This window comes from Trachymyrmex septentrionalis, unplaced genomic scaffold (assembly GCF_001594115.1).
Source record: "Trachymyrmex septentrionalis isolate Tsep2-gDNA-1 unplaced genomic scaffold, Tsep1.0 scaffold65, whole genome shotgun sequence".
In the NCBI taxonomy this organism is placed as follows: domain Eukaryota; kingdom Metazoa; phylum Arthropoda; class Insecta; order Hymenoptera; family Formicidae; genus Trachymyrmex; species Trachymyrmex septentrionalis.
Window position 1 is genome coordinate 581,350 of NW_017305832.1, and position 25,378 is coordinate 606,727.

General features: G+C 35.3%; 1 protein-coding gene across 1 annotated transcript; it reads left to right on the forward strand.

Moving 5' to 3' along the window:
• Positions 1–5,976: 5,976 nt before the first annotated feature.
• LOC108753093 lies at positions 5,977–23,367 on the forward strand (the record flags this gene model as incomplete). The annotated part of the gene is given in 5 exon segments (XM_018494434.1): positions 5,977–6,185; positions 6,187–6,271; positions 14,524–16,418; positions 20,591–20,978; positions 23,134–23,367. Coding segments are annotated over 5 exon segments (2,811 nt in total), but the record flags the coding sequence as incomplete, so codon positions are not given.
• Positions 23,368–25,378: the final 2,011 nt, after the last annotated feature.

Sequence of the window (25,378 nt, forward strand, 5' to 3'; positions counted from 1 at the left end):
ATCCACACTTTGTTTCTAAATATAAATATAAATATAAAAATAAATCTTTGTATTTTGTAGGTTTTTAAAAATATTAATGTATGTTTATATTTTATGTAAGGGGAACATATGTATATTAAATACGAGGCTGGGTACCAGAAGTGCCCGACCTAACAAAGAAAACACAAAAAATTTGGGAAAAAATATCTTTATTTCTGAACATAGTCTCCTTTTAGCTCGATGCACTTTTCCCAGCGATGTTCAATAGCTTCGATGGTCTGTTTATAGTAAGAACCGTTGAATTCCTCAAAATAACCATTAACCGCAGACTCCACCTCTTCATTGTTAGTAAATCTTCTTCTAAACCACCGAGCCATTTTTTCAAGTTTGGAAAGAGAAAATAATCCGAGGGGGCTAAATTTGGCGAATAGGGTGCGTGGGGAAGCAATTCGAACTTTAACTCAACATCCTCTCGACGCTGCTTTTGTTCGATTGTGAGCAAGCGCGGCACCCACCTTGCGCACAGCTTTCTCATCTCCAAATTTTCAGCTAATATGCGATGTACAGCACTTTTTGAAATGTTTACCATGTCTGCTAGCTCGCGCACTTTCAATCGACGGTCACCCAATACCATTTTGTGGATTTTTTCACCATTTCTGGAATGGTCACCTCACTTGGTCAACCACTGCGATGTTCGTCTTCGCAGCTCGTTTAAACTCTGACATCCAATATTTTACTGTTGTAAACGAAGGAGCAGACTCCTCCAGAGTAGAATCCAGCTCGGCTTTGATATTGGTTGGGCTAAGACCTTTCAAATGAAAGTATTGTATCACATAACGATGACCAATTTTTTCCATCTTTGCAAATTCACCGAGATCGTCCACTATTAATGGCTGCCAAACAAATACTGAACAACGTAGCGTCTTCAAACTTCATAGTTAAGCTTTAGAAAGTTGGTGCTTTCCCCTACAGTGATTTTTTTTATACAACAACCGCCATCTGTACGTCAGGTCGGGTACTTCTGGGACCACCCTCGTAATTTTTATGAGCTTGAGTATTATCCCAAGGAGCACAAAGGTGTGAAAAAGTTCTTACAATTCCATAAAACGTTTGTACAGCTTATATATGGGAAAATTATACGACAAAAATAGTTAATGTCAATTATACAACTACTTGTAGTTTTTATAACGTCCATACAATTTCGTACAAATTAATCGTTATATGATATTCATTTTAAGATTTTGTATCGTCTATAGAACTTTTATTTATGTTAGTCGTCTTGTAATACTCATTACAAGTTTTTGAAACATCTTTACAATTGTTTATAAATTATAATCGTCTTGCAAAATAAATATCATTGTTTTTGAAACGTTTATGACTCTATATGTTTTAACAATAGATAAAGGGCAAAGTAAGAGTCAGCGCATTTCTTTAAAAAGTCATACAATTAAAGGAATAAATTAAAATACAGAAAAGATAAAAAAGAAGAAAAAATATATAATAAAAAATAATAAAGGTGAAAATAAAATACAGCATTACAAGTTTCGGCTACCGGATTGAGCTCTCTTCAGACGTTAAAACATATTGGAATTAACAGTATTACAAAATAATTATCGCAAATGTTCGCAAATTAAAGATATACGCAGTTCAGTTGAATCTCAATGTAGAACTCGACATTATTCACGTACGATTGAACAGTCAAAAATATATCATATCTCTTAGAAATGTTCTAGTTGATAAAAAAGAAAAAACTTCTTATGAAAAAAGTAACCTTGAATAAATTAACAACCGTAATTATGATAAGAAGTAAAAACTTATCAACAAACATATGTAAATTATCAAAACTAATGTATCTATATAAGTATAACGAATAATAATAAAAAAACATAAAGACGAGTGAAAACACAGGCATAAAAAAAAGACATTGTGTATCGACTAATGTGCACGCTCGCTGAAACGAATCACTACGTACTGAGAGAAGAGACGAGAGAAGAGAGAGAAGAGAAGAAGAGAAGAGCAAAGAGTCTGTCCAATATAAGACGCATCGCAATTGTAATATTTTATGGACTACGTTGCTCTTCGATGGGGACAAATATTCTTCTTTTTTTTTTATTACTATTTTGTTATTACTATTCGTTTTTTTATTACTATTCGTTATACTTATATAGATATATTAGTTTTGATAATTTACATATGTTTGTTGATAAGTTTTTACTTCTTATCATAATTACAGTTATTAATTTATTCAAGTTTACTTTTTTCATAAGAAGTTTTTTCTTTTTTATCAACTAGAACTTTTCTAAGAGATATGACACATTTTTTACTGTTCACTCGTACGTGAATAATGTCGAGTTCTACATCGAGACTCAACCGAACTGCGCATATCTTTAATTTGCGAACATTTGCGATAATTATTTTGTAATACTATTAATTTTAATATGTTTTAACGTCTGAAGAGGACTCAATCTGGTAGCAAAAACTTGTAATGTTGTATTTTATTTTTACCTTTATTATTTTTTATTATATGTCTTTTCTTTTTTGTTATCTTTTCGGTATTTTAATTTATTCCTTTAATTGTATTTACTGTATGACTTTTTAAAGAAATGCGCTGACTCTTACTTTGCCCTTTATTTGTTGTTATTTATTTTCTATGTGCTTTAATTCAACTTTTAAGTTATAATATCTAATGTTTCGGTCTCGTCTCGACAAAACGAGACTATCTTGATAAACAAATATATAAAATGAGGTTCGAAAGAATTTATCAGTGAAAAATATAAAAAAGCCCATCAGAGCCTACATCAGCTGTTCGGATGCACAGAAAACTCTTTATTTTCGTGTGAACATAACAAAACAAATAAAATAAATGTTTCGAATTAAAAGGGTCGAATTGAAAGATCGAAACATTTATTTTATTCGTTTTTTTACATGAGCTGATGTAGGCTCTGACGGGCTTTTTTTATATTTTTCATTGATAGAGACTATCTTGGTCTTGGGCTCGATCTCGGACCTCTAATTTTTAAATTCTCGATATCGTCTTGATCTTAAATCAAGAATGTCGTTAATCTTGAATGGAAAATTTTTTACGAATTATATTTTTTATTGCGGACAAATGAATGGTAAACGTGCGTACACGGTACACAGATGATCGATCCGAATCTCCAGCTGCGAGGATTTTGATAAGCATTTGTTATTCGCCGAAATACTCACGGCTCGAGATTAAGCTCAATAATCTGAATGTACAATATATCTTAAAACAATTGATATTTGCGGATTTCTCCGTACAGTAGAAACTATTTTCCCTTAGATTATTTTTTTAAATTTATGTTATTGTTACATCCAAACTTCGAAAATAGATTTAAAGAAAAGAGGGAATAAGAAGGATGAAGTGTAGAAGGACGGTCAGACTCTTGTCTCGCAGGTATTCGCACAAAGGCGAGTACTGCGAGTCGAACGCACTCTTTTGTGGTCGGAATATGGGTCAACGTCTTGCAAAGACACCTGCTATGACACCTGTTTCCTACGAGCGGTGCGATCGTCGGTTCGAATTTTGAGTCAAGGAATCTAATCTCTTTAACTCAGGAATAGACCACATACGATCTCCGAAAAGCCAAGGTTAAACTACGAGGTTTTTTTAGGGTTTTAAAATTAAAGAACGAGAGAGAAATGAAAAATTATTAGTATTGTTTATTGTTACTAACTATTATTATCAATCGAACAGAAGATAAAGAACAAGGTTATACATTAATAAGTTTATTACTCCTAATTTATACATTAATTGATATGATTAGTATAAAAAAAAATTTATACATCCACGCGATAATCATTATTAACTAATTAACATTTGACATCTATTTAGATTTTATGCATGTTAAATCGTCAGAGAATCAGGTTTTAGGATGAGCAGAGCACACAGATTTTGTTCAGTCTATTTCATGGATAGTAATGGAGGAAAGAGGAAAAAGATTGAAAAAGAATTCCATCGGAACTAAATATGGATTGGCGGAATCCGGAATAAATATCGGAATACAGGAACGGGGAGGTTGGCTGGTAATTCCATGCCGGATTTCGTGTGGATTGAAATAATGAGGACCGATCGTAAAGGTCCTCTCGGGAATAGATGCAGTAGTTCGTGAGAATTGTCTAATGAGTGACTCAAAAGTGTCACTCTCTTGAATGCGGAAATAAAATCTCGGTGGGGGAGAAGGAATTTCTTCTAAGAACTCCATGCTGTCCGTAGAGTTCGTCGGAATTCCTTTGAGGGAAACCGGGATTGAGATGACAAATCGTATATTAGCGGAGGAATGTCAGGGAAAATTCGCTCCTTTAGGTTAGAGTACCCAAAAACGCGGGTGACGGAGATTAAGGGGGAGATAAAGGAATTCGAGAGGGAGATGAAGGAGAAGGAGAAGATGTCACCTCTAACGCGTCTCAGTTAGCAGGTAGAGCCGGCGGAGCCGGTGATGACGAAGGTGGTGGAGGCAATGCGTCCTTGGCTGGACAACTCCGATCTCGAGAACCCTCAAGGTAAGACATAAGGAACCCTCCGTACAGTAGAAACTATTTTCCCTTAGATTATTTTTTTTAATTTATGTTATTGTTACATCCAAACTTTGAAAATGGATTTAAAGAAAAGAGGGAATAAGAAGGATGAAGTGTAGAAGGACGGTCAGACTCTTGTCTCGCAGGTATTCGCACAAAGGCGAGTACTGCGAGTCGAACGCACTCTTTTGTGGTCGGAATATGGGTCAACGTCTTGCAAAGACACCTGCTATGACGCCTGTTTCCTACGAGCGGTGCGATCGTCGGTTCGAATTTTGAGTCAAGGAATCTAATCTCTTTAACTCAGGAATAGACCACATACAATCTCCGAAAAGCCAAGGTTAAACTACGAGGTTTTTTTAGGGTTTTATTATAAAAAGTCATCGCGTTTTTTTAAAAGACATCTATCAGTAAAAACCGCAATTATTTTCTTACCAACAATATAAATATATCTTAATAGAGTAAAGTTTCAGCTTTAAAAATTTCTTTTTTAAATTATACGATACGACAATTTTTAATGGAGTTATGAGCAATTAAAGTCAAAATAATTCTTTTATTTAATCAGCGATAACTCAGTAATCAAAAGTCGTAGGAATATTTAAAAAAAACGATTTTGTAGGGAAAGTATCAAGCTTTCACGATAGGTAATCGAAAATTTTCTCAAATTCGTTTTGGACACGTTACAAATCCACAAAGTGAGAAGAAAATTTTTCGCCTTTTTCAGCTCGTAGTTTTTGGAAAAATTATCAAACTCATATAAACTTAAAAAATGTGATAAGCTTTTAAAAGTAGAGATTTCAAGCTTTAAAACCCTTTTTTTAAATTTGAATTTTATTCATTATTGACGAAGATATTGTATATACAACTTTGAGCTAAAAAATACGCGATGACTTTTTACTTAACCTAATATTATCATTTAAGTATTATTTACGTTAAAATATTGTTAATAGTATTATTAGAAATCTAAAAGACGTCTTTTTTACTAGGAAGTAACCTATCTATGGGAAATAATACAAAAACCCAAGGGTTTTAAAAAGTTTTTTTTTAATACAAAAATAAGTATTTCAGATTTCTAATACCTTTTTCATAGTAGTACAATACAAAATTTTTACTGGTACAGTTTATTTATCTTAAACATAGTAAATAATACTGAAATTAAGTTTTCTAAATTACTAATTAGTAATTACTTTTTATTAATTGTTATACAAAAATAATTATTATAGTACAAAATATATTTTTAATAGAAAAAGTATTGGGAGTATAAACAAATTTCCGCCGTTTGAGAAACAATGGCGCTACCAGTATGTTATAGTTAAAATTGTCAGCTGTAAAACGTCATATCGTAAGGTTGGACATCTGGCAAGAACATAACCTTGAAATATTAGCGATTTTGCATCAACATCTTATATCTTTTTTCATATGAAAATGTCGAGTTTTGAGCCGAATAAGCATCATTTGCGGGAGCTTTTGATTTACTTCTTTAATTTGAGGAAATCTGAGGCGCATCAATTGCTTGTAGAAGCATATGGTGAGGCTGCCTTAAGTGAGAGAAGTTACCGTGAGTGGTTTCAAAAGTTTAAGAACGGTAAATTTGACGTCAAAGACAAAGAACGTAGCGGAAGGCCGAAGGTGTACGAAGACGCGGAATTGGAAGCATTATTGGATGAAGTGCCAAATGCAAGAAGCACTTGCACTTACATTAGGAATGACTCAACCAGCAATTTCACATCGCTTAAAATCGTTGGGAATGATTCAAAAGCAAGGAAATTGGGTTCCATACGAACTAAAGCCGAGAAACGTTGAACGCCGATTTTTCACATGCTGCTTGCCAGGCATAAACGAAAGGGTTTTTGGCACTGTGTAGTCACTGATGAAAAATGGATCCACTACGACAACCCAAAGAAGAAGAAATCATGGGGACCACCTGGCCTTCAACATCGACAGCCAAGCCGAACATTCATGGGAAAAAGCTCATGTTGTGTATTTGGTGGGATCAGCTAAGTGTCGTTTATTATGAGTTGCTTAAACCGAACGAAACCATTACTGAGGCTCTTTACCGAACACAATTGATGAGATTGAGCCGAGAACTCAAGGAAAAACGCGCCCACTCCAGACACGCTACTACTCCAGACACGACAAAGTTATTCTTCTGCATGATAATGCTCGTCCACATGTTGCGGCGCAACCGGTCAAAACCTACTTGGAAACATTCAATTGGGAAGTTTTCCCCCACCCGCCGTATTCACCAGACATTGCTCCTTCTGATTACTACCTGTTTCGATCGATGGCGCATGGCCTGTCTAAGCAACACTTCACATCATATGAAGATACCAAAAATTGGGTCGATTCGTGGATAGCTTCATCAAAAGATGAAGCGTTTTTCCGACGCGGTATCCATATGCTGCCAGAAAGATGGGAAAAAGTAGTGACTAGCGATGGATAATACTTCGAATAAAACATTAGGTACCGTTCTCTCACAATAAATGCCCAATTTTTTATAAAAAACGGCGGAAACTTATTTATACTCCTAATATTATAAATTCTTAATGCCTTTAAAACAATTTAGTTAAATTTTTGTCGTTTTCTGGGATTTTCAGTTAAACAAGTCAAAACCAAAAACAATTTTAATTCAAGTTGAAATCCAAGAATTAACTGCGGAATGGATATGCATTAAACATTTACTATTCAATTTTTTTGATGATAAAGTAACACAAGAATTTTTTTGTACCTTGAACAATAATGTGGTAACGTCAAAACGTGATTGTTTACGTTCGAAAGTTGAAGAAAATTTTGAAATAATGCAAAAAAGCTTAAATATTATTTGAAATAAGAATGATTCTAAAATATCATTTACAATTGATGGCTGGACTTCTGTTGCCAATAAATCATATTATTGGCAACAGAAGTCCAGGCATTACTGCTCATTTTATTAATAATAACTACAATATAATCTATAGTACTAGATTTGATATCTGCGAATGGCAATCATACCAGCAAAAATATAGCTTCCACTTTTTTTGGTATTACAAAAATATGAAATTAAAAGAAAATATGGAGGTATTACTGTTGATAACGCTGCAGCAAATATCACGTTTATACAAAAATTAGAATAAATCTAAATTCTGATGAATAAATGTGGACTTGAATTTAATGCAAAAAAACATTTCCGTTATTTTGTCCGTATTATTAATCTCGGAGTATAAGATACTTTAAAGTTATTACAATTGAAATCTGCAATATTTGTCGAAGACGAAGATAACAAAGATGATGAAGAAGAAAATGAACCGATACATGCAAATTTGTCAAACGTATCAAAACTTCGAATATTATTTAAGAAAATACTGTCAAAATAATGGTCAAAAAAATTAAAATGTTGCGAAATCACGGACGTAAAATATTTGTCGCCAAATATAGATGTCTCCACGGTTGGAACAGCACATATGATATGACCAAAACTGGTTTATATATATATATTTAAAAAGTCCATCGAATATCCTTTATGACAATAATGAGTGTTTACACAAATAAAAAATTTAATTAATTAATTATGATAATATGTGGGAATTATTAGAAAAATGTAGTAAACTTTTGAAAGTTAATTTTTAAAGTGTTTAAAACAGTATCAATAGTTTTAGGAGGCGATAAATATATTACTATAGCTATAGTTTTTGTCGCATTTAACATGCTGATTGATAACTTCGAAAAACTAATATTCGAACTAAATGCTAAAAAAAATCGGAATAAAATAAATGAAATATTAATAATTGTCTTTCAAGCAGGCCGTGATAAAATGTTAAAACATCATTACTCTAAAACAAACTGGACATATTGTTTATTATTAATTTTAGATTCGCGACATAAAATGTTTTGAGGTTACTTCCTAGGGTCGAGAAATGAAGAAAAACACATTAAAGACTTTTAAGGAAATGTACAAAAAGTATTGCCATAAAAATCAAAAAAATCGACAAAATAAATTTCAACATCTAATGTCATGGACATGTCCATTGAAGATGAAATAATATCAATTTTATTAAAACAAATTAATAATTAAAGGATAAAAGATATAATTATTTATGAAAAAAGAATAAAATAAAAAACAGAGGAGATCGGGGCAGATTGTTGTATGGAGCTGATTATCAAAATGCTTATAATTTAAACAGGACATGAAAGAAAAAAATCTCTTCTTTTACTATAGATTGCTGATATAATATTAATTTGTTGTGTAAAATGATTTGCATCACAAGTATTGTATATATTATTTATAGCAATTTTTAAGAAAATGAAGTTGGTAAATAAATTTTTCTTATCATCTATTTTGTTGTCAGATAAGTCTTTGGCATTGTTAATCGCGATATCTTTGTAATCATAGAAAATCCCATATGGAAAGAAACTGTTGAATATTATTAAGAACTATTGAAAAATAACTATTCAGAACTATTCAGAAAATTATTTATATTGTCAGTGATATTATGGATGCGTTCCACTTAACGGTCGCAACGCTCCCCTAACAGACATAAGATGTCCTCAGGATCATTCTGAATATATCCCAGGATATCTTGGACATTTTAAGGACATTCATATTTCCAGGATATCCTGTGGTCATCATTAGGATATCATCTTCGGAACACCTTCAGGACGTCCTTGAGATAATCTCAGGATGGCCTTGGGATAACCTCAGGATGGCCTTGGGATAACCTCAGGATGGCCTTGGGATAACCTAATGACATCCTTGGGATAGCTTCAGGATGTTTTTGTGGGACGGCCTCAGGAGATCTTTAGAACATCCTTCGGATAAAGTGTGCTAGGAAGACTTCGATAAAAATTTTGTAATACAAAAATGTATACAATTATTATAATAAATCTTACGTAAATGTGTACATTAATTAGTTAGTACATACATTTACTAAAGTTTACATTTTGTGACATATTCAAGTTATTATATTATTTACAAATAACACATAGATATGTGTCATTTCTTACATATTTTATGATGTCACGATTTACTATGGTAATTATTATACTCAGCTAGGAGTTTTAAACTTTTGTTTGCTGCTGTATGCATAATATAAATGAAAATTTTCACAGATATAATAATAAATCAATAAACGTTTTTTCTTTCTATTTTAATTTTAAAAGATTCAATATTGGATTAATTACACACAACAATAATATGAGGCTTATTCTTGTATAAACAAGAAAAAATAATTCGACAATATTGTACTAATTTATTACTGAATCCCATATTTCTTGTGTTTTTAATTTGTTTAAAATCAGTATGACGAGGTTCAAATATAGAAATTGTGCAAGTTCATACCATATTTACGAGATTTTTTTACTCTTATTCGTAAAAGTATTCTCGACACAAATGAGATTATCATGTCGATCATTATGTTATTGGAAAATGCATGATGATAAAGAGAAAGATATCGCATAAACAGAGTGATTCTATATTTTTAGTCGCTAGTGATACTTAATGCAACAGTGAAAGTACAACATATTCATCTTCTAATAATGCTAATTTAACATATTTTGTATAAATATTTTTTATCGGCGACATTTATAAAAAATCACTTAAACCGTGTACAATAAATATGTTTGATAATGATGATGGACATGGAACGTTGTAAAAATCTTGTTTATGTAAAAATTTATGACCTATGTATAATCACATTTATATCGAGATCTTTATTATATGCTATGTTCTTAATTAATATACTCGTACAATAGTTCCATTACCATTAATGCACAACAGTTATCACCTATTACATCTATACGTAATGTTATAATATATTTGATTTTCTTATTATTTTATATTGTGGATTACAACAACCTTGTATTAATGGTCCAAATGAATATGTTGATTTTAAATCTATAATAATTCTTTTGTCGGAAGTATTTTTGTTATTTTATTTTGTTCATACTCTACATATTTTCGAACAATTTATTGTAATGGTTTATCATATTTTTTTCAACAGTTTCTTTAGTGTTCGCAAAAAATTTTTATATTGTACTTAAATGCATTAAAATTATCTAATAAATCAAACTTTTTTACATCATTTACAAGATGAATAAGACCATGTATATTATGAGAAACATTCTGAATACCATAAATTAATACAAAAAAATTTAACAAAATGTTTTAGTAATTTTTAACGATATTCATATAAATTTTGTAAATATGTAGAACATAATATTCTAATAATAACATGTAACGTTATGAAATAATCATATATGTCATCTCGAAGAATATTTTTAAAAGCTACTGGTCCTATATATAAAAGCAGCTGTCGATATTCTGTAGCTTTCCACAATTTCATCAAAGTCAGTAATCGAGGGTTTTGTATAAACTCAGATGGTATGTGTATTTTTAATACATTTTCTAAATTTGATGGTATGTTTTGACATTTTCTATTCTCTAAACGAAATTTTATATTACCAAATATCCACAAGTACAATAATCGTCACATAACTCACAGATAAACCAAATGCACATAATCTAACGGTACATTATTTATTTGATCAAAATTTGGAATTACTTCAATGATTGATATTCCAATGCGATGATATTCATCATTTTTTAATCTAAAATCAAAATCTGTTCTCAATGGAGCATTTATTTGAGGAAAACAAACTTTATTACAACGGAAATCAACTTCTGTTGTACATTTGGTACAACTTGAATAACCAGTGTGTCTCTTAATTTGTAAAATGAATGCTTTTGCTGGAGCATTACATATTATGGAATTTATACTACAATACAAGGTCTGGCTATTAAATAACGAGACTGCGCGCGCAGAAGGCGTCCTAAAGGGGTAGGGTGGGAAACGAATGCAGCGTTGGATAGCTGGAAGTGTCTACTATTCCAGTACGAAAACACGTTTTTGTCGCAGTAGTAGTATTTTTTCTATAGAGGTTAGATACGAACTTGTTTTTTTCTCGTGCCGATAACAATGTGTGACGAAAAACACGAGCAACGGATCAATGTGAAATTTCTCATTAAATTAAAAAAAACTCCGACTGAATGCTATAAGTTGTTGAAAGAGGCCTATGGTGAGAATTCTCTATCTCGTGCGCGTGTTTTCGAATGGTTTAAACGGTTTTCTGAAGGCCGAGAGAGCACCGAAGATGACTAACGTCCAGGTCGACCTGTCTCTGTTTCAACTCCGCAAACAGTGACCAAAATCAATGAAATTGTGCGCGGAGATCGTCGTATGAGCATTCGGATGATTGCTGAGACTGTAAACGCCGATAAAGAAACTGTCAGAAAAATTTTACATGACGAATTAAACATGAAGAAAGTCTGTGCGAAGTTGGTCCCAAAAAATTTGACCCCTGACCAAAAGCTCGTCCGTCAACAGATCTGCTCAGATTTTCTTGAGAGGTTAGATGAAGAGCCTGAATTGATGGAAAACATCATCACTTGCGAAGAAACCTGGATATTCCAATACGATGTTGAAACTAAGCGGCAATCCATGCACTGGAAAACTCCTGCATCGCCAAGAATGAAAAAAGCAAGGATGTCGAAATCAAAATTTAAAGCCATGCTAATCGTTTTTTTCGACATCAACGGCATCGTGATGACTGAATGGGTTCCAGAGGGTCAAACTGTAAACCAAACTTACTATTTGACAGTTTTGGCAACACTGCGAGAGCGAGTTCGTAAGAAACGGCCGGAGTTATGGAAAAACAAGTCGTGGATCTTACACCAAGACAACGCACCTGCCCATAACGCGCTGTCTGTGAAGCGTTATTTAGCCACTAGAGGCACTCCAGTGCTCGAACACGCGCCGTACTCGCCTGATTTAGCACCCTGTGACTTTTTCCTGTTTCCGAAGATCAAGTCTGCCTTAAAAGGAACCCGGTTCGAGTCGATGGAAAAGGTGAAGCGAAAATCGGCGGAGCTCCTAAATCTCTTACAAAAGAAGACTTCCAGCATTGCTTTGACCAATGGAAAAAACGAATGGAACGGTGTGTGGCGAGGGGAGGGGAGTACATTGAAGGGGAGCATTCAATTGTAGAATAATTTTTAAAATAAAACTCTTTTTCATAAGCAATCTCGTTATTTAATAGCCAGACTTCGTACATAGAATATGTTTATCAATAACAATTCCATCATTACATAATAATTTTGTTTCCTCTATAAACTCTTTTAAAAAATCATTCGGATTACAAGGTTTCTGTTTTACCATAATATATTCCAATAATAAAAACTTACTTTGATTCTCCTGTTACGTCCAGGACTCCCACAACTCTTTTCTTTTCGTGGAGATCTGGAATTCGTTGAAATAAAAAGGCAGCTGCGAATAACGCACAAATGGAGCATTATAGTCTAGAGAAGACTAAAAATTTTTTCTTTTTCCACACTAAAAATTAAAACGAAAAATCCAGTATCTCCTCGTAAATATCGCTCCGAGATAAACTAAAAATCGGTACGCGTACACGAGCGGCGGGACCAAAAAGACACCAAGTCTGTGCCCCTAGGACACTGCGGCTAAATTAATAGTAAATATGTCATTAAAAGCGTAAGACCGGCGTCAAGATGTTCTTAACGGTCAAGTCGCGGACGATTCTCACGAGTCCGTGATCACAAAATCTAAGAAGAGGCACGCGACGTTCAGGGATAGATTCTGGGTGGTCTCGTGGCAAAGATGCACATGCGCCTTCTTGCCGCACTGCACGTGCGTTTTTTCCCATAAATTTTAAGATCATAAAATTTTGGAGAACACTTTTCCACACTACAAACTCCGGTCAATATCCATCCCTCCCCAAGATCTTGACCAATCCGAGAGCAAAGAAAAATCCTATTACTAGTCAACAAAATCTGTTCCACCAATCCGAATCTGAGTGATCAGAGACGATTAGTATAAACCGCGGTTCCGCAGTCCTCAGGATGATTTTTTTGTCTGAGTTTTGGGAAGCTATAGTTGTCGGGACCTTTGAAAAAGGCTTCATCCGATTCTCAAAGCCCTTTTTTTCCAGTAGTCTGTGCATTAACTTAAGATCAACGGTATTCCTTGATCGGGGAAATTGACGAACCGGAACCTGAGGCTCAGCATCCCACAGACAATGGCACCCTCTCCGACGGTCTCTTGGACACTCTACACATCGCTATCCCCGAGCAGTAAGTTTTTGATTTCGCTGCAGTACATTGGGTGGTCCCTCCCCTTCTTGTGTGATCTCACTTTAAAACATGACTAAATTTTTAGTGCGTTCACGCAGTTCTTCCGCCCCCCGTCACCGTCACCTAGCGGGGACTAACAATGCGCACCGATTCTCCGCCCGTGTCCGCTCTAACACCGAAAAACTCGCGAGAGCAATCTTCGCTAATTCAGGCATTGGCCCAAGAACAGACTCCGGTCGTTCTCCAGTTTCAACTATATCGCCACCACTAGAAATATCTTACTCCCCTGTCTTCGATCTGTCTCCAAACTTCTTCGATAACCTCTTCCCATCCAGTCCTCTCCCTATTCCACATTCAGTATCACCACCCCCGATTGAAGAACTTTCCGTCTCGCATATCACTTCCCCAAATTCTTCACGTTCAAAACAACTCTTACTCTCCCCCTGGTCACTTTCCTCTCCTCTTTCATAACGCCCATCAATTATTAAAATATGTAATCCAGTATAATACGGGATCCAGTTGCCTATTTTCAGTCCCCATACCATCCCTCATTCCCATCGATCCTTTTTCCTTCCAACCATATGATCCGATATAACTTTAATTTTCCCCTCCTCTTTTCAAATTCTCTATTCTCAAAATCTCTATTCTCAAAATAACGTCCGCATTGCAACTCTCTTTCCACACACATATACACACTCACACACACATAAATGAGTACATATATTGTATTTTAGAATAGAGAAAGACCGGACAATACCTGTGGATCTTTGGGGCGTGGCTCTCTTGTTAACCCAGCACCGTACATCGTCGATCGTTCTGTCCCTCTAAATATCAGTTCTCCCAATCCTATGATTTTCATACTCCCTAACTCCTTTCCGTCACAGGTCCCGTCGTCTCTGTCCACGGTCAGGGACGGTTGGTTCCTGAACTTGTCTTCGTGCGACATTCCTCACAATGTTCAATGTTTCCTACAACTGGGTGATAACTTCGCGCTCCCCTTTAACAACAAAAACAGGATTATTTTCAACTGCATCAAAGGTATTGAAAGTGGCACATTGAGGATGCCTTTGGACAGGAGAATGGATATAGTTAACCAGTCTATCCCCATCCTAAATAATATCATCTCTTCTCCTGTCTTCACTTCAGACATTCATAAACAGTTGACTGGGATGGAGTCGGACACTCGAGTGTTTTTGTCGGCGCATCCCAACATTGTGTTCACGCGTGCGGACAAGGGCAATGTCACTGTTGCTATCGATAGGAACACGTACAGAGATGAGATGATTGCGTTGTTGGGGGACTCGGACACATATGTCCGGATCAAAAAAGATCCGACAAAAAAACTTACGACAGCTTTAAGGTCTATGCTCACAAAATGGAAAAGGAGAGGTCATATCAAGGACTCCGAATACAGAGCGTTGTACTGTAGTGACGGTTCTCTTCAGAGGGCCTATGGACTGCCAAAGATACACAAGCTTGGTTGCCCTTTTAGAATTATCGTGTCATCGGTGGGCAGTCCGCTGTATCCGTTGGCTACGTTCTTACATAATAAATTATTCAAGACCATTCCGAAGGCCGACAGTAACGTTAGAAATAGTTTCGAATTAGTCGAAAAATTAAAGAGTGTACATTTCACAGGGGCACACGAACTAATATCTTTGGATGTCACCTCTTTGTTCACGAACGTGCCAACGGATGTAGCGATTGACTGTGTGAACGAACATTGGCATGTTATTGCTAGCGATTACTCGCTACCCAAGAAAGAGTTCTTGGGAGCAATTCAGTTTGTCTTAGACTCTACGTTCTTTTCCTTAGACAATGTGATTTACAAGCAATGCTTTGGCACTCCCATGGGCTCTCCAATATCACCGATAATAGCGGATTTGGTGATGAGGAGATTGGAGACGGTGTCCTTGATGTCGTCGAATTTTGACACCTTATTTTATTATAGATACGTCGACGACATATGCACTGTGGTACATCCCTCGCAAATCGACGGACTACTGAAACAGTTCAATTCATTCCATCCGCGCTTGCAGTTCACCGTAGAAAGAGGCGGAAATACGATTAATTTCCTAGACATTACGGTGTCTATCAATGAAAATCGATGTAATTTAGACTGGTACCGTAAGGCAACGTTTTCAGGTAGATTCCTGAACTTTCATTCTAATCATCCTTTGACGCAGAAAAAAGGCACCATTTTTTCATTAGTCGACAGAGCCTTTTTATTATCTGACAATATATTTCACACCAAAAATTTGACTTTCATCATTAATATCTTACTCCTAAATGACTACCCACTTGATTTTATTTTTGACTCTATCAACCAAAGAATAAAAAATTTGATTAAAAAGAAACACAATGTATATAACGTTGTAACCGATAGTGAGGTTACTAAGGAGTCTACCTCTTGGCTTACGGTTTCCTTCATTCCTCCTCACACAGAGAAATTCAGAACATTGCGCAAAAATAAAGGCGATATCAGGATAGCCTTCCACAGCCTCAACAAAATGAGCAAGTACATTAGAGTCCAAAAGGACACTTGTCCTCGTACATCGAAAAATAATGTCGTCTACAAAATTTTATGTAATGATTGCGACGCGTCTTACGTCGGGCAGACGGGCAGACAACTAAAAACTAGAATAGCAGAACACCGTAACCATATTAGATACAAAACCTCTACTCGCTCTGTCATTACCGAGCATAGGCTTCTTCATGATCATGATTTTCAATGGGACGATGTTCAAGTCCTGGATGAAGAACCTTCTTACAGAAAGCGGTTGATCTCTGAAATGTTGCATATTAAAAAGCAAAAAAAAAAAGTCTGAATCTACAAACGGACACCGAAGGTCTTCACAAAGCATATCTACCGATTATAAACAAAGTATGACTTTCGATTCTGTCGGCCCGTCTCCTCTCCTCTCTCAGTGCGTTGCGTTCCGTTTAAGCGAGCGGTCGCGTCGTGAGCGACGCCGACATGTCCGGCTCCGGTGTGTGCAGTCTTGCCGGCATGTTACGGTTTATACCTGTTTTACTTTTGCATGTGCGGCGGATCATATTGATTTGTTCAAGTTTGCTGGTGAGTGTGCGATTTTATCGTGATTGCGGCGATTCTAATTATTAAAGTCTGTTTTTTCTTACAAGTTCTTTCGGTCTTGTCTAGCGATCTGACTTTGACACTGAACATCTTGACTGCTCAATCGCACGTATTTTCGAGATCCATCCGAATTTTATTTTCTTACGTTTTATGTTGATTGCGACATGAATTACTTTTTATTTTTTGTTTTATTTTATCACACTTTACATCTGAAGAGGGCTCAATCCTGTAGCCGAAACTTGTTATGTTTTTATGCATTTTTTTATACATTTATACATTTATATGCGCCGCTCCGTATCGATTCATCTTCGCCTAATATTTTAATTAATTAAATGTTTTATAACCTAATGACTCTTTGTTCGCCGTTTATTTTGTTTGTTTATTTATGTTATATTCAAGAGTCTTTACATCGTTGTTATTTAGAATAGAGAACCAAAATTGTATTTTTTTTATACTTAAGAAAAATGTATCACCAAATATTGTCTTTCATTATGGTATTATTATATTAAATTAATTCTCTCGGTTATCAGTCAATTTAAATAAAACCTCTCCTTGTATTCATTAGCTCTCCCGCGGTTGCACTTTCCCCTCTCCCTGGTCACTTGGATTAAGTTTCATGACTGAAAGCCAGGGCATACGGACGTACTGGCACATCTGGCGTTAAAGTGCGCCTTTCCGGCACACTGACCCAGTTTGGGGACTTTAAATTAAAAGTATGTCCGACTCGTGTGTCCATTTAGAGGAGCACGAGTTGAAGTTTCCACTTCGTCCTCCATTCAATCCCCGACTCGTTAGAAGCCTCAGGACGAAACAAAGTGCCTCCCGATTTGCGTCGGTTCTTCCCCACTGCTCCCTTACGGTCTAATAATTCGGTTTCTGTTGCGTTCACCCCCTCAGCTCTATGCATGTAGAGCTTGGACGACAGAACTTGAAAAATTGAGGGCTCGTCCGGGGGATGAGAAAGTGCAATCTTGGGAAGCAAGAATGAATACGAGGAATTTAGGCGATAAGTCAGAAGTAGAGAACTTTTACAAGACTGCGATAGAAAATTTGAGTAAAATAAAATCAAGTACACAAAACACATTACCAACTTCTATTCCTATCAAACCCATTAGAAGCACACAAAAACTCGGGAACCGACTTCTCTGACCAAAATATTAAAGCGATTTTAGAGAAAGACATGTGTAAATGCTTCATTCGAGAACTAAAACCAGAAATCGAACAAAGAATAACGAGAAATTTAGGTGTATAAGACACGGTAGCCGACGCTCTAACAATAGAAAGAGAACTGCAACAGATGACAGACTTATGACAAGGACGGACTCTACGGGCCCAAGCACTTTAAAAGATCTCACAAATAACTCGAGAGCAAGTTGTCAGATATGTCATAAAGAAGGACATATCGCCACTGAATGGCAAAAATTAAAGTATGATTTAGAAACCGAAATTTTAGTCTGTCAAATTTGTAAAAAACGCGGACAAGGTGCCGATAAGTGTCGGTTGCGCGATCCCCGCTCTGCACGAAGAACGTACTGCCCCATGAACGTAATGCAATCCAATGTAATTTCCTGCCAGTTATGCTCAAAACAGAGCATAACGCTAAAATGTGTCGAAATAATAATGTTAATTTCTCATCAAATAAAAATTCTATTGTTTGCCAATAATGTGATAAATCTGGCCACTTCACTGTCAATTGCTGGCAAAGGCAAAACTCCGAACGCAATTTCGATAATAAAAGAATTATTTGCCACACTTGCAATAATCCGGGACATAGTGCTAGAGAGATTGCCGTTCAAAATTAAATCAACAGAGTAATTTAAAAAATAGTGTATTCTGTCGCTTGTAAAGAGACGGGTCATCTCTTCGAAGAATGTCAGTTGCACATTGCGAGCAATAACCGGAGAAATACTACCCACCAGGGAAACTCCGACGGCCCCTTGAAGACGGATGTGCAACAGGGGTCCGAACGGATCTTATACCCATTGACATCTCAAAAGAGGCAATAGATAAAAACACATTGGAAATACGAGCCGTAAGTGACTCTCAGTAAACACAGTCGTGTGCCTACTGTCAAAGCAAATCTTTGCAAGTCCATTCCGATCGTAACTCTTATGCTAGACACCGGTTCAGGAACATAATTAAAGAAATTTTTATACCTAAAGGCAGCACTATTGACTATAATAATATTTTAAAACTACTATAAATGGCATAAACGAATATCCCGTCTACACCCTCGGAAAAATAACTTCATCGGTTTTTAGAAAAGAAGTAATTTTTCATATTGTATCTAATGACTTTCCTATTTACAGGCCGGCATATTAAGCAATGATTTCTTTGAACAGAATTCTTCAAAAATAGATTACGCGAAGGGATACCTAAATACATCGGGAATAAAGGTATCCTTCTTGTCACCAGAAACCATCATTGCATCTCCTCGGAATCTTTATTTTACATCAGAGTAGAAAATCCTGAAATAAAAATTGGATATATTCCGAAAATAAAAATAACTCACGGAATTTATTTAGGAGACACCGTAGAAAGTGTCTCTAAAAAGGCATATTTAAACATTATATGCACGTTGACGAAAAAGTAGAAGTTCAAGTGCCAACTTGCGCCTTAAGATAGATTATTCGATAATCACAAATTAACTATCAAAACGCAAGAGGATCGAACAGGAGTTACGGATATACAGGTCGATTTTACGGATTTGAACTACCAAGAACGTAATGAAGTACCCAACTGCGATGCAGACTTAAAAAATGGCAAAGACAAGTCTATGAATAATAATGAAGACGAAAAAATTAAAATTGAAGAAAATATGACGTTAAATGAAGCAAAGAAAGATACTAATAGCACTATCTAAAATAAGGGCGAGACTAAAGTTAAAGGAAAAATTCAAGAAATTAGGAAGAGAGAAAATAAAAAATTAAATAAAAATTCTAATCCAGAAGAAGGTTCTCAAACCTTCACCGAGACTCTAGATTTCAAAATCCACGAGGAAAGTTACCAAACCCCTCCTGAAAATCAAATTAACTCCAAGATCCTGGGAGAGGGAAATTTCCAAATCTCTCTTAAAAATTTATCCAGCTCTAAAATCCTTGGAGGGGAAAGTTATCAAACTTCCTCCAGAAACCAATCTAATTTCCAAATCTTTGGAGAGGGAAATTTCCAAATCTCTCCAAAAAATTTGAATAATCCTAGAATTCCAGAGGAAGGTTCCCGTACCTTTCTGATAAATTCTACTCCTGTCGGTTGCGAGGAGGAAAGTAACCAAATCTCACTACGCAATGCGATTCAATTTTATTTTAAAGAATCCAAAGGAAAGGACTTTTTAATACTCCCAGAAGAAATCAAATTCTCCAGAGTTCGAACATCCATGGGTAATAATAATCAAACCTCTCACATTACTAATGAAGAACTCGTAAAAATAATAAAATTATATGATCAAAATGTCAGATCCTCCTATAATTACGAAAAGGAAAGTGAACCGTCTTCGAAAATTCTTGCATCGACACAAGTTCAATCCTAAGAAGTAATAGAGAAATTCATACGTAAATGTAAATCAAAATAAAAGGAGAGGGCAGAAAAAGACATAATAATATATCTCTCGATGCTTTACATTGTCAGAGGAATCTAATAAGAATAAACATACAGAAATTGTGGAATTATTATGTTTAAAACACTTAAATGAACAAGAAAAGAAAAACATAATAAATCTTATATCCAATAGCCAGGACAGATTTCATATTCCTGGAGAAAAATTAACTGCGACTAATGAATTGCAATATAAAATACCTACAAGAGACAATCGACCTATAAAAATACACAATACAAATTCCCACAATTTCATAAAGAGGAAATAAAGCAGGTCGAAGAACTGCTCGAAAGCAGCATAGTAAAGCTTCTCAATCGCCTTACAATACGCCTACATGGATAGTCCCGAAAAAAGAGAACTTGAAAGGAAACAAGAAATGGAGAATAATGTTAGATTTTCGCGCTCTGAACGAAAAAACTGTCGGAGACGCATATCCATTATCTAATATTGTTGACATTCTAGATCAATTAGGCGGAGCACAATATTTCTCTGTATGTGATTTGGCTTCCGGATTCCATCAGATAAAAATGGATCCTGCGGATAGCCATAAGACCGCTTTTACAACTCCTTTCGGGCATTGCGAATTCGAATGCATGCCCTTCGGATTAAAAAATATTCCTGCTACTTTCCAAAGATTAATGGATCTAGTACTCAAGATTACAAGGCCAGGAATTATTTGTTGATGACATGGATGACATTGTCATATACGCCACATTCGTTAAAAGAACACGCGAGAAAATGTAATAGACCGACTTCGAAAAGTTAATTTGAAATTATAGCCAGATAAATGCGAATTCTTGAAAACAGAAGTAACATATCTAGGGCACGTAATCAGCAAGAATGGAATCAGACCGGATTCAAAAAAGTTAGATGCCGTAATGACATTTTCCCAGACCTAAGACTCCGAAAAATATTAAACAATTTCTGGGATTAGCAGGATATTATCGCAGATTTATACCAAGCTTCTCGAAATTAGCGAAGCCACTAACGAACTTATTAAAGAATGACACGGTTTTCGAATGGACATCCGTTCAAGAAGAATCATTTGAGACATTAGAACAAAGATTATGCGAAGAGTCTGTTTTATTCTGATTTTTCAAAACCTTTCATTTTAACGACAGATGCTTCTGGAATACCCGTGGAAGGCATCTTATTACAAGGAGAAATAAATAAAGACCAACCAATAGCATACGCCTCTCGAACATTAATCGACAATGAAGTAAAATATGATATATATGAAAAAAAAGCGTTAGCAATAGTATATTGTGTTAAACATTTCCGGTACCATATTTATACGGATGAAAATTCACGTTGATCACAGATCATAAATCATTACTCTGGTTTCAAAACGCACAAGATGCAAATATAAGAATATTCCGCTGGAGACTGTAGCTTGCCGAATATAACTATGACATCGTATATAAAACAGGAAAAACCAATGTAAATGCTGGCGCTCTATCAAAAAATCCTGTAAACCTCGAAGAAGTAAATTGCAAAATAATTAATCCTAATACGTAAGCTGCTAGAAAAGTTTCTGCAATCCAGTATTTCCAGTGGCGCCAACGTTCTGCTACTATCATATCCGTAAAATTAGACGTTTTTAACCTATAATTCAATTGACAGTTTGTACCCAAGCCAACTAATTTTGTTTGCATAGTATTTTGAAAGAAGTTATTTTGTAAGAAAATGGAAATTTCGCGAGAAAATTTTCGGGCAATGATTTTTTACGACTACAAATGTAATCTAACTCCGAAACAATGCATCGATCGACTTCATTTGGCTTTTGGGGATGAAGCACCATTCAATAGGACTGTTTATAATTGATTTGCCGAATTCCAGCGTGGACGTACCTTTCTTAATGATAAATTCCGTGAAGGTCGTCCATCCACGTCTGTTGTTGCTACTAATGTTGATGCTGTGCGTGTTGATGCTGTGCGTGAAATGATTGAGCGAGACCGGCATATAACATACCGCGAGATTCAGGCATCCTTAGGTATTGACATGAAAGCAATACATACGATTTTGCATGATCACTTGAGCGTATGGAAACTTTGCAGTCGTTGGATCCCACACAATTTGACCGAAGTTCAAAAACAGGCTCATGTTAAATGGAGCAAAAAAATGCTCAAGAAATTCAACCGAGGTCGGTCAAATTTGGTCTACAACATCGTTACTGGGGACGAAACATGGATCTATTCGTATGAGCTCGGAAGTAAACAACAATCCACTGTTTAAATATTTCAAAATGAATTAAAACCAACAAAAGTTGTTCGTTCACGCAGTGCTGCCAAGCAAATGATTGCTTGTTTCTTCGGTTATACCGGACATGTGACAACCATGGCTTTAGAGGATCGAAGGACTGTAAATATTGATTGATATACAACAATTTGTTTGCCAGAAGTCATAAATGAATTGCGCAGAACAAACCGAAATCGTCGCATCATCCTTCATCATGACAACGCCAGCTGTAACACAGCACGTCGAACCGTTGACTTTTTATCCAGTAATAATGTCGAATTGATGACTCATTGTCCGTATTCACCTGATTTATCACCTAATGACTTCTTTTTGTTCCCAAACATTAAAAATAAAATGCGTGGTGAGCGATTTGAGTCGCCTGAAGCAGCTGTTGAAACATTTCGTATACTGATTTCTGAGGTTACAGCCTTAGAGTGGAAAAAATGCTTCGAAAATTGGTTCGAGCGTATGCAAAAATGTATCGATCTTAAAGGCGAATACTTCGAAAAACAATAAAGCCATTTACCGAATTGTATATGTTTTTTTTTTTCATATTGTTTGCAGAAACTTTTCCAGCAGCGTAGATCATTAAATCTTGACGATCCGGAAGACGTAGAAATTGTTTCTAGAATGTTAGAAGAAACCGTCGAAGAAGAAGAGGACGAAAATTTTGAATTTTATCTTTCGGACAAAGAGAAAGATGAAGATCAAATGCCCGATGATAATCTGTCTGACGAGAATACAGACACAATACTACTATTCACACATAAAGAATTGTGCGAGCCACCGAGATTATAAATCTGAAGAAGCACTAATCCATGAGCCACCTAACTGCAATGGAATGCAAACCCGAAGTCATACAAAAAATAAGAACGTTTGTCAAGAAATATTATCGCAGGAAAATGAACATGAAATCAAAGAAATAGGAAATAGAAACAATCCACCGGACAAGGAAAAAGATATCGAAGAAAATGCAAATACCGATGACGAAGACAAAGAATCGGACAAAAATAACAAAATCGAAGCTCGAAAATAAAGATTATCAAAGGTAACATAATAAATAGTCGCGATTTATTATTTCTACGCAGAGATAATATTGCTTATTTTATTAACACCGATGGAAGGCCATTAGAGTCAGGCTCTCAGAAACTTTTCGAAAGAAACGAGATCTCTTGTTTAAGAGACCTGACCGTAGGCCAAGCCAAAGCCCTATAAAATATAAACAGCATTATTATGTTGCTTTGCCTGTTAGCGAAGGGCAACGTGAAGGTCCGACAATGACACTCTCTCAAATTTCTACAGTGGTAAAAGATTTACGAATAAAAGTTTTACCATCGTTGAAAAATTAAAATTAGAAACCATTAGTATCGCAAAGACGGATTTTGTTAATAACGTACCATGGAATGATATCAAACTTTTGTTACAATTAGCTTTCATCGATTCAACAACTAAATTAATAATAGGCAATGGATTAATCAAATATTCATCTAAACATCTTCGATCTATTATAATTGGCGAAAATTGGCATTACTCGCCTACTGGAGGATATCGAAGCGTTTCAAAGACGTATCACAGGATAAAATACAATTATTATTGGAAAATCTAAAATCCGATATTCAACAATATATTCAGCAATGTTTGCTATGCCAATTGAAAAAATTAGTAAGATTCAAAACTAAACAACCAATGATAATCATCGACACGCCAGGAGCTTTTTTCAACAAAGTAGTAATGGATATCGTAAGACAGAAATAGAAAGAGATAATGAATATTTTAACACGATCAATTAAAGAAATTTTTGTATAGGAGTACCACTGCCAGATCAGACTTCCAAAACAATAGCTTTTGTAGACAGATTCATTTGCGTATTAGGAGCACCAAAGACTATATTAACCGATCAAGGAAGAAATTTCATCATCGACTTAATGAAAAAGGTTGCAAAAATTTTCAAAATATGCACCTTCCGCATAACCGCTTTTACAATCGAATGGATCATTAGAAAGATCGCATCACGCTTTAGATAAATATTTGAAACAATATGCAAATTCGCAAAAACAATGGGATAGATAGATCAGCCTTGCAATGTTCCATTACAATACTAACGTAGGCAACAAAACACATTCCGTACGAATTGATATTCGGAAAAATAGCTCGAATATCTTTAACTTTTAGCACCAAATGACAAATTATCTAATTACAATGATTATTTCATAAATCTTGTCACGCAATTCCATTCCATACAGACAAATGCTCGTGAAAATGTTATCAAAGCTAAAGAAAAATCAAAGAAACATTATGATAAGAAAATTAATCCGCAGATCTTTAAGCCTGGAGATCAGATATTTTTACTAAACGGACCAAACCTGATAAATTTGGAGATCAATACACAAGCCCACACGAAATCCTAGAAATATTAAACAGAAACAATATTAAAATAAGAGTGAAGAGAAATAATCGCATTGTTTATCCACCTCAACCGTTTGCGAATTTCTCACATTAACCCAGCTCGCAGTAATTAAACAAGCAATCAAAGTCAAATCGACATTTCAAATAATGGATCGTTTCATCAAAGGAATAACTGCTATATTTATTAGTAATATGGACCAGAAACATACAGAATAATAGGCTCCGCTATGACTCCGCATTTGCAAATTTAACAACTTTATCATTAATAAATCGTCGAAGAATGCGACATTCCACACAACAAACAGTAAATTCCACCAAGGTTTATGTACAACTGCTTCAACTCAACGACTTTAAAGGTGATATAGTGCAAACTTGAAATAGACTGTAAGAAGATGTGGAATGT